Source organism: Hesperophylax consimilis, chromosome 13 (genome assembly GCF_061612785.1).
Source record: "Hesperophylax consimilis isolate HC1 chromosome 13, BYU_Hcon_1.0, whole genome shotgun sequence".
NCBI lineage: Eukaryota > Metazoa > Arthropoda > Insecta > Trichoptera > Limnephilidae > Hesperophylax > Hesperophylax consimilis.
In genome coordinates this window covers 21268553-21279955 of record NC_142848.1, presented here as the reverse complement: position 1 = coordinate 21279955, position 11403 = coordinate 21268553, and the positions used below count along the sequence as shown (strand labels likewise).

Genomic DNA, 11403 nt, shown 5'->3' with positions numbered 1-11403 from the left:
TTTTACAATAGATTTATTATGATCATTTTATAAATGGATATCTATTATTTGTTGTCAACACACACTTAATTTAAAAAAAAATTATATTTCATAATATTATTATTCAATTTATATACAATTTCTGCTGTGTAATTATTATTACGCGTGACAGCTGTTTCGCCTTCTGAAGGCATTATCAAACTGTTATTATTGGATATTTAAAATTAAAACGGAGTTCTACAAATTAACTTTGATAATAATAAATAAGCAATGTCACAATTATTTTATAAATTAATTTGATTTTTATCATTTAAAAATGTACTTTTTTTTTTCTTGTGTGATGTTTAAATGCCTTCTAATAATATAATCAAATGACTGATATTATAATATTATTATTCTGGTAACATAGTGCCTACAGGGTGTTAAGGGACTTACTTGACTTATTTTAACCAGTGATTTCCTGACATTATTTGGGGTAAAAAATGAATGTGAAATTTTGGAATCCATTGACTTTTTTGAAATATAATTTTTTTTTTTCAACTTAAAACGTAAAAAAATGAATAGGTATTGGACCAGGTTGCGGGGTTGGTCGGTTACTAGGCAGAGTGACCAGTGACGACGTGTGGAAGATTTTTTTGTTTGAAAAAAAAAAAAAACATCAAAAAAGTCCCCGGGTTCCAAAATTTCATTTGCTTTTTTTACTCAAAATAATATCAGGATTAGTTTGTTTAAAATAGATTTAATTTTATAAACTGAACTGTTTCTTATTTTTGAGATTTAAAAGTGAGTATTGTTTATTACAGTGGAACTCCAAATTTACATCTTTATCTATCATTTCCAAACTGTGATTTTTCAAGAGAGTGGGAAATAGTTCAATATAGGAAATAGATCATTATTTGGATCAACGGATCTTTATTTTGTTATGTCAATTTCTTGTTCTCTTTCAAACTGAACTGTAGTATCTTTGATATAATTTAAGATTTGGGTTTTGGAAAATAAGAACACAGTTCTTAACAATAATCACAGCCACAACAACAAGCACCTGCCGCCTGTCTATGTAATGGAGGTGGGTACCGCTACCACACTCATCCCCACTTAAAAGGAGAAATCCCTCCGGCTTTTAACAAACTAACCCGTGAAAAAATAGCAATAATAATCCAATACATTGCAATTAACTTAAGAGTTCCACGGAGACTGCTGTGGTGATTCCTGAAATAAAGACAATCCATTAGACCATTTCCGAAAATAGATGGAAAGTCTGAAACTCGCGTATTAGAGTCTAGCCACTCGCAAGACTCATTCTCTCGCTTGGGAAGATTCCACCTTATACTCACAGGTGTCAATTGGTCCTGATGCCTTTTCTACAATTGACCAGTAATGTTTACTTAAATTAAATAAGTATTTATGAGATGTTGTGTGTTGGATTTTATTATTATTGCAAAATCGTTTGAATTCTTCAGACCAGAATACTGAACTATTACCAGAAACAATAGTTTCTACTGATCCAAACTGTGTGAACATCCTCTTTAATTCTCTTATCGTATTACTAATATTTGCGTGCTTATTAACTATCACTATCCATTTGGTACTTGCATCGACAATAATCAACTGGTTGAGATTGACAGGGGATATAGGACTAAGATGCGACACTGAAAACTTTGTCTCATCCTCCGTTTGCCATGATATAGGCCGCAGGTTCCTCTTCATTAAAGAGGTGACTGGAGCTTGGGGGGATCCTGGCAAGGCCTTCCCTGGTAAAGGGGTCCTTTACTCCCTCCAACAGGGCCTCTCGCCTATTTTGAAGGCACTCCGTTCGCCTTCCACATGCAATCTGTAGGACGTCATCCTTGATCCTACTATATGGGGATTCCTTGGCAAACATCCCTTGAATTTTTTCGAACGGGTCATGCAGATTTATTTATTTTTTATTTATTGGACAATTTGTATAGCGCCGCTTTTGTGAAAGCAAGGTTTGGCTGCCCAGTTCACCAGTGCCTGCTCTACGAAGGCAGGCGTGGCGGTGTAAACCTTCTGGGTTTCGGCGTAGCGAACAAATTCCTCCGAATTGAAGTATTCTGACTGATTCGTTCGAACGACCCTGTAGCATATAAGTACGTACAATGTACACGGATAATTAAATATCACTAACCCTTGTTTTTTCTGAAAATATATCTCCCACGTACGTTTTTGATGTCGTAATTTGTGTTTTCTAATAAAACTTTTTTCCAAGGGTATTTTCCTCCCCATTTTTAAGCGAGGAATTTCTTTAAAATGTTATTAACTAGACCGGCGTGGAGTAGACGTCCCTTCGCCGCCCTGTCGCAGCGAAGCAGGGATGTGATGCCCAAAAAAATTAATTCCCCAGAATTAGAGGTGAAATTTCCCTAGAATTCCCTAGATTCCGGGGGTACCACCTTGGCGAAATACGCCCGCAAATAATAATATAACACACGCGTCGGGGGGGGGGGTAGTCATTGAAATAAAGGTCTTTGAATATGGTACTTCTTTTATTTTCAAATATCACATTTAAGTCGTTAGTTATCTTACATGGAAATTTTTTATTTTGCTGTTGGCAATTTTTAATTGTTGTTTCTCAATGGCAACACCGGCTAACCAATCTGACAGCTGACAGATCTCGTGTGTCAAACCAATTTATGATTGTATGCATAATTACATTTATTTATTAATAAGAAGTATTTCTCTTCAATTTTGGTATGTGGCACTACAGTAAAACTCGCTTAAGAAGTTCCCACTTAAGAAGTTTTCACGCTTAAGAAGTTTTGATTTTTGGTCCCTTGAAAATTCCATACAAAAAACACGATTTTTTCCCACATAAGAAGTTTTAGAGCTAAAACTGCTTCCCGCTTAAGAGGTTTTAGAAATCCGGCGGTAAAATCAACACAAATGAAATATTGTGTCGCAAAATATCTAAAATGAACCTTTTTCCAAGTCATAAATTGAAAGACGTTGACTGAAACCCATACCTAGTACCTGAGACCATAAAACCCTTTGTCGGCCGCCGGGCCGTAAGCCGTAACCTGCCGTAACCAATAAATAAACCAAATACCCCGTCTCCTAATCCCCTAACTAGGTAAAATAGCAATTGAACGAATAAACAATGCGGAATTATGTAACAAATATGCAAGCGTCTTTAAGGCCGAAATAACATGAAAGATTATATTAAACTCAACCTTAATGACAACGTGGGCTAGATCTACATTTGCATACATTTGACGCCTCCTTCAATAATCTTCCCTTTGATAATGAACATAGAGATGTTTCGTAATATTATTGTATAAAATTTTTATTCCATCGAATTTGTAAAACACGAAAAACTTTTGATAATCTATCGGATCACGGTTAATACGGAATATTTCACCTTTAAATACATAACAACATGATTATATAGCGGGAGATGGTAAAATATGCATTATAAGTAGGTTTTTTTCATTCAAACATCAAAAATTGCCGTGCATCATGTTTCATCTGACATTTGTCATAAATTAAGTTTGAAGGTTAGGAAATACATATGCATAAATTTAAAATGTAGATTGAAACGAAAATGATTTTTGTAGTTTTTGGATGCGTTCACAGATTATAATTTCAGCGTCAAACAGCTCGTATGATATAACTACCTTTTTCTAAATACATAATACTAATTACCATGATAACTAGAAGATGTATATATATACATTTTTTTTTTGACCGCTTGGATCATATGAGCTTGTTTTCACGACAATTTAACGTAGGTAGACATAGGAATGACGTATGCCCCGGACTCGAGTTATTAAATGGCTAAAATTGAATCCCACTTAAGAAGTTTTCCCACTTAAGAAGTTTTTTTTCCCCGGTCCCTTGGAAAACTTCTTAAGAGAGTTTCACTGTATATGTCATGAGATCTATGATGTTGCTAAAATTATTTCAATCATACAAGATTACAGGAAATACATTTCAGTCAGACAGGTACATGGTATAGAGGAGAGGTTATAAGATTAAATAATTATTTACAATTGGATACTAAGAAGAGGTAATTATTTACAATTCCGACACACTAAATAGCTAATTATTTTAAATGCATTACTTGCCTACTTTAGTTATTATTTATTACAGTTTAAATTGAAACGAAATACTGCTTTTGTTAACGATACCAGCGTGGCGGAATAGGCAATAATTTGGAAAAAACATAGTAAATTGTTAAGGTCAAATACTAGCAATATATATATATATTTTTTTTTTTTTTTTTTTTTATAGTGAATACCTCACAAGAGTCCCAACTGCTCCCGTCTGGAGCCAGTGAGACTATGGCATCCCCAATTGGGGGATGTTGTGAGGCTGAAGGTAAGTGGGAAAGGGAAAGAGGAAGGTGGGGAAGTACCTGGCTATTCAGATCTAGTCACTAAACACGGCTAAAGCCATTTGGAGCAACGTTTCAATTCTGAATGGTGGTCTTACACCAGGGCGATACTGGTAGTATCTTCCACTCTGGAACGTGCCGCAAATATACTATATATTATTTTAATTAATTAATTGTGAAATAACACAAATTAATCAAATAAAATTTATTTGCGCACGCCGGGTTCGAACCCGCGACCTTCGGAATGGCAGTCCAATGCGTTACCACTGGACTATGCCGGCCGTCATAGCGTTCATATAACCTAGCGATGCCTTCATCTGAAATTGTATACGTTTTACCGGGAAGTAGAAGATTACAATTCCAATAAAAAATGCGCTCATATCTAATTTCACAATAGTTTGACAGTAAATGAGTAGTTTTAATTTTTTCACTAAGTTAATCCTATCTTCTTTCCAAATGTGAATCCAATAGAGCTTTGAATTGGTTTGTATTAGTTGCATCGATGACATATTGTGAGAGTTTGTTCCAAGCATCCACCACCCTATTTGCATATGGTTACATAATTTGTATATAATTGTAATGTATATAACATATGGTTATATAATTTGTATAACGCTGTTTTTCTGAAATACCATCTACAAATGTATGTCTGTTTTGCAGATTAAGGCATCGATAGGCTATATTCATTGTAATTGGCTTCTGTGATTATGGCTTCTGGTTATCCGCCGAAGATTTTAATTTAGATTTTAGCAAGGAACAAGAAGATTTGGATTGACAGTGTTATTAAAAGTAATAATTTTTGGATGATTTGTATAGCGCCGTTTCAGTGAAATATAACCTCAAGGGCGCTTTAAATTATTAGTACAGATTGAAGTTTGGCACTTGGAATGAATGATACAGAAGTGAAATGACGAGGACATAAAGCGGGCAAAAATCTGTACTGTTACATGCCGAACAAAACCCAGAAGTTTAGTTAATCATAAATACTATTATCCAATTTGTCAACCAATGTTTTCCCTATTTTGAAATCTAAGCAGGAATTTGTTGAGGAAATTAATGTTTTGGAATGCAATATTCCGGATAATGTTTTGGTTGACAAACGGTTTCTGATTTTCGTTTTATTTATATTAATTATTGAAAATAATCTCTCTACTGTTGCACTTGAGTGCGGCAAACACAGGATTGTTAAAATAAATTTTGAAAGTCTAGGAAATTTGAGGGTATCATCGCCCAATTTGGTTTGAGTAATTCTCAACCAAAATTGTAGTATCGAATCGTCAGGCGATGGGTCAAAATCAAAACATTGCAACTCTCTCCACTCTCTGTCAAGGTCATTTAAATCTCTCTCTCCTACCAGATTTGGAAATAACATTGCCATAGGAGCGATCGACCTGCAATGTTGTGCCTTGACATTAACCGGATCTATTTCTTTTAAATGTTTTAAGATTTGAACTGTTTTGTCTTTAAAATTAAATCTTTTTAAAATTTGGCTAACGCCTTCAATGTAAAATTCTAAACATCGCTTTCTTAAATTATCTAGACTTTCAGAATCAACTTCAATTAGCCCGTTTGCTATTTTTCCAGTTAGCACACCACCCAAGTACACATGTTCTAATGTAAGAAAATATCGCGGATTGTTATGTTCAACATCTACTAGCTGGGTCCGGTTTAAATAATTCGGTTGTATATAACAACCTAAAAGAGTTTTTAGAGTTGATTCTACGCGGCTATATAGGAGATGGATTTTAATTTTTTCAGACTGCATCTCTAAATTGAGATCATTAAAAAAAGGTAATGCAAATTCTAAAAAATACAAATACATTTTGACTATGGGATCTCTGAGTTTGTCTAAGATAGAAGCGGCTGCTGGAATTTTTTCCTGAAGATGAGCATGGGTAAAGTATAAAACGAGTGCTTCGTATTGCTCTAGCAGCCTTGGTTTGAGATGGGTGAAGAAGTTTGTGTGGTTTGAGCGACAAAAAATCCTGAAACTCGACTAACTCAGACTGTCGCTTATAACTGTTTTTTAAATAGGAATATACGTCCCTTGCTAAATCTTCCACGCCTGATGGAATCTTTTCACATGCATTGCTAGCACACAAGTGAAAAGAGTGACACACACATTTCATAACAAAAAGACCTGGTATATCATTTTTTAAAAGAGCAGAAAGCGAATGCCTCGAACCCATCATCACATTGGCACCATCTGCAGCAAAGCCCACCATATTAGCAGCATATGGGATATTATTTTTACAAAAAAAATCTTTAATTTCATTATACATACTATCAGCAGTTGCAGAAGGCACAGGAACTAAGTTCAAAAATACATCTACTATTTGGTTTATACTATTATCAAAAACTCTACTTATTAAGGCTAAATGTTTAATGCTGCTAATATCAGTGGACTCGTCGATAATTAATGAAAATTTATTGTCCCTTAACAACTTACAAACATTTTCAAACCCAACACTCCCCGTGACGTTGTTGACGATTGCTGTGCATTTCTTTCTGCCACAAGTCACCTTTTTGGCAATTTCCGAGTCCGGATAGAGAGCTTGGCCTAACTTGCTCAGATGGTCCATGGCTTTAAATGGAATGTTGTGTTCTACAGCAAAGGCGGCCAACCTGAAATTATAAATAAATAATTAACAATATAGTAGATACAATAAATTTAGAAATATGTAATAAGAATTGGGAAGATTTATTTCATAATAATATACTATAGATTAAACCTTATCATATTGTAAAATAAATTATAAGTACATTTTAAAATCAGTAGTGTAAAGATGTACCATACCTTATCTCAGCTTCTTTTATTTTTGCGGCTTCTGTCGTCAGTTGTTGCACCCTAGGCATTGATAACAGCGTGTGTTGGGAAGCGGCAGCTCTGATATTAGTAATATGTTTTGTTCCCTGGGCATGTTTTTGGATTTCAGATTTGCCACATACAAAATCTTTACTACAGGCATGGCAAAAAAAAAATGTTGGCCCCTTCTTACTTCTTTTCAGCCAGCCTTTGAAATTCTCCTCACATTCCCATTTTTCTTGGTATTTTTGGGCATATATTTTTTTAGGCTTCTTGGCTGAAGGAGCTTCTTCTGCATCCGAAAGGTTCCTCCTCGTGCCGGACGTTGAAGGAATATCCATCGTGGCCTGTAATAAATATTATATTATATTCAGGATGCACTTTACCAAACACATAATAGTATAAGTTGTGTTAAACACCGAATACATCAGTAAGTAGCTTAAGGAACTTGGTAGCTGAACATTGAACTTATAACTTATTCCTAATGCTATTACACTAATCCTGTAGTTTGCTGATTGTGTAACACTAATCCTGTTATATGTTTATTAATTGGAAAGATATACATCGATACTTAGTAATAATATGTAGGCTTATAATATAATGTACTTTTCCAAATAAAACACTTTTTTCTTAGTAAAATAATAATATCAAAGTATGTATGTCACTTACCACTGAATTAGAAATGAAATTCCGAATAAAAATCACTTTTCAATATAAAAATCAAGCGCGATCACCTAATCACCTTTCAAAGCAACAGAAACTTCGAGAAAATTCCTTGTAATAAATAAACATGGATAAAAACGTAACCTGAAACCAATTTTTTTTTTTTTAAAGGATTCCCCATTCATCCTTTTAGATACATTTTGAGTTGTCAGTGTTAAAAACATTTCTTGTAAGTAAATCTACAATATTGATTCATGGAATGGGAATTTCTTTAAAAAAAAATTTGCGACTAGCAATACCAGTAGTATTGTCATATGTAAAAAAAAAATTTTGCCTGAGTTCTAAATTTCCCTAGATTTTGTGCTGATTTCCCTTTTCCCTAAAGAATATTTTTCTCCCCTAGATCTAGGGAAATTTCCCTAGACATCACATCGCTGCAGCGAAGAATGACAAAATTTCTGCTTGCGCTGGGTTAATCACACACAACGAACAAACAACAAACGCGAATCGAAATTAATTAAAATTAATCGTGGCTGAACCGAACAAGTCTATCTGAGGGCAACCCCATTTTCCAAATATCTTTTCCATCACCGGACTTAGTAGGTGCCACTCTGGGAGCTGTGCGCCCCGAGAGAGACGGTCCGCAATTCCGTTGTATCTTCCTGGAATGTATTGGGCTGTCAGAGATATCTCCATCTGGTCTACGAAATCTAGTAACTCCCGCATTGTTTCTAGAAGGGCAAGGGATTTTGTGCCCCCTTCCTTGTTGACGTAAGCAACAACTGTCTTGTTGTCCGTCTGTAGTAAGACATTTGTCCGTGCCAGGAGATGAGCTTGGTCTTTGATGACCGCTAACACGGCGTATGCTTCCTTCCGGTTTGAGTGCCATAGTGCCTGCTCCCCCGTCCAATGACCCGCAACTGTGGTGTCGTCTAGTTGTCCTCCCCATCCTGTGTCCGCTGCATCTGTCGTCAGGAAGTGATGGAATGGGAGGGGTTGAATTGGGCTCGTCCTTCCGATGGCCCCTAGCCACCACTGTATGTCCTGCAGTGCTGCGGTGGACAGAGCAACCGGCTGAGACGGTTTCAGATGCTGTATGTGGCGGCTGAACCTCTGCAGTCTGCGGCAATGCAAGCGACCACGAGGGATCACGAAATTTGCAAAGTTGAGTCTTCCCAGGAGACCTAGAGCCTGCCTGGGAGAGCAACTGCCGACTTCCAAGGGAACCTGTAAGGCTTGGCGTAAACCAGAGCACTTGCGGTCGGAGAGAGACTTTTGGTCTGCTCTCGTGTCCCATGTTATGCCCAGGAACTCCAACTTTTGCGTGGGCGTCAGGATGCATTTCTCCAGGTTTATGCACCAACCTATTTGTTGAAGTGTGTGCACTATAGTAACGACTTGGCGGGCCAGGTGTTTTCTGCACTGGTTTGCTACTAAGAAGTCGTCTAGGTAGACTACTGTCCTCAGTCCCTTCCTTAGCAGCTCCGCTACCCAGTTTGAGAGCAGCGAGAAGATCCTTGGCGCTGATGACAGGCCGAAGGGCAAACACGTCATCTGAAGGAGTTCTCCATTGTAGACGAGGCGCAGGAATTTCCGGTGTGATCTTGCGATAGGCACGTGGAAATAAGCCTGGGAGAGGTCTACTTTTATCATCCAATCGTCGGGTTGGAGGAATTCCGGAACCCGAAAATGGCTGAAGAGTTTGAAGGGCTATGAGTTGTTGTGAGTCGTGCCCAGCATAGGGCGCCAGTGTTGTGGGTCGTGCCCAGCGTAGGGCTCCAGTGTTGTGTGTCGTCTGGTTCCAAGAATTGTGCCCTGCGTAGATTTCGGCATTAGCTCAGATGTAGAGAATAGTGTAATCGACCAGCTAGGTCTTTTACACAGACTGTAAAATAGGGGGCCGGTCAGTCCGTAGTTAGCCGCTAGGTCCGGGTAGAAATCTGCTTTACCCTTGCTTGGGTCGGTAAAGGAATCTACTTTTATCCTTGCTCCGGTCGGTACAGGAATCTGCCTTTATCCTTGCTCCGGTCGGTACAGGAATCTTCTTTATCCTTGCTCAGTTCGGGGCCGGAATCTGCTTTATCCTCGGTGCGGGAGGAGGCAGGCAGGGGCAGAAATCCAGGGGGGAGCCAAGTCAAAGAAGTATCCAAGTTCAGATCCAGAGAGAAGTGGTCGGGAAGAGCAGAGTAGAGTAGCGGGTGGCGGTCTAAGGCAGAGAGAGAGAGCTGAAGGCTGGCGCGCCGTATTTATTGTGCAATCCCCCTCTCCCGACTTTGGGGAGGGCGGGGTCGACGCGCTGCCTTCATTCGCGGGTTGTTGATGATCCGCGGGCTGTGACGTCCGCTAAGATTTAATTAGCGGAGGTCACAACCTTTAGAACTACTCTACTCTTTATGCTCTTTTAATCAATCCTAACCACTCCTCCCTAGCATTTTTATTTATTAATCAGTTGTACATAATTCATTCAGTGTGGGGGTCCCCGGCCCAACATATTCAGGGGAAATCGTAATTAATTTTCTTATATTTAATTTTACACAAATTCTTATTATCTAGTTATGCTAAGGAGAGTCCGGCTGTTTTATCAATGTCTTTTATTTCGTAATATCTACGGCCGAACTCTCTCAAACTTAGTCTAAATATTTCAATACATAGTCAATTCAAACTATTTCCCCGTACAGCGTTGCTTAGGGGCGCGTTGATTGGTCCCAGGCGGTCGCCTGGGCCGGCCGGGCGCAGGCGGTGAGGGGAAGCGATGCGGGGGCAAGCGGGACTCGAGGTATCGAAGCCCCACGTAAGTTCTAAAACCAAGCTCACGCTCGGCGCTTCGACCATTATGAAATAGCGGCCGCCGTGAGCGGTACACACCGTCCGGTAAATAGAGAATCCAAATCCTTCAGGTTTGGGTCAGCCAACAGGCTTTTACACGGGGAACAATGCCAAGTAGACCACTCTATATTCGTCAAACTGAAACGCAAATGGGAGTATGAAAGTATATTCACAAGCACAAATACATTGCAGTTACACAATTGAGAGGTATAATTAGCATCCTAAATGAATTCATGACTGTTAGTTAGAACAATCTCCCTAGTAAAAGATTCTGGCTGGCAAGCTTGGATATTGACACAATACAAGTAATAAAGGCACATGTAGAGGAATGATAATTAAACAGCTTACATGATTTGCAGGATGATGCAACACGTGACGTGATATATATACACTCAGTATGACGGGATATCTTCCGTATTGTACGCGCAGAGCGCGTGCAATTCTCAATTGTAAATCGGCACATAATTAAATACCGGTTTTAAAAGTATTACGCACAAAATTGTCATTAAAATCGGGCGCGCTTCGAGAGCGTCCCTGTAAATGGCAAAACACACATGTTGTCAAGGCCGAGGTCAGATTTTAAGTGTGGCCGTTGATGATTTCATCAGCGTGCGTGTGGGCGAGTGCATTGTACAGTGTTGACAACTTAACCGCGCGCAATGCTTGCGTTCAGCTAACAATGGTATCAACTGACAGCTACTTAATTTGGTTTCGCGGGTCTTTTTAAAAGTGTTGATTTATTACGTGACAGAGTCTATGAAGACGTTCAAGGCCT

At 38.3% G+C, this 11403-nt stretch overlaps 2 protein-coding genes across 3 annotated transcripts; both read right to left on the bottom strand.

Moving 5' to 3' along the window:
- Positions 1-4646: 4646 nt before the first annotated feature.
- On the bottom strand, positions 4647-8235 carry LOC149418580 (uncharacterized). 2 transcript variants are annotated; one of them, XM_089638863.1, is made up of 3 exons: positions 7809-7901; positions 7131-7486; positions 4647-6958 (listed from the first exon to the last, which is right to left on the bottom strand). In XM_089638863.1, the coding sequence occupies exons 2-3, from the start codon at positions 7478-7480 to the stop codon at positions 6115-6117; spliced, it is 1194 nt and encodes a 397-aa protein (XP_089494989.1). In that variant the 5' UTR covers positions 7481-7486; positions 7809-7901; the 3' UTR covers positions 4647-6114. The 2 variants fall into 2 exon arrangements, with proteins under 2 accessions (XP_089494989.1, XP_089494988.1); XM_089638862.1 differs by having other exon boundaries at positions 7131-8235.
- An 80-nt stretch (positions 8236-8315) lies between these two features.
- On the bottom strand, positions 8316-9455 carry LOC149418579 (uncharacterized). The gene has a single exon (XM_089639124.1). The coding sequence runs from the start codon at positions 9453-9455 to the stop codon at positions 8316-8318; it is 1140 nt and encodes a 379-aa protein (XP_089495250.1).
- Positions 9456-11403: the final 1948 nt, after the last annotated feature.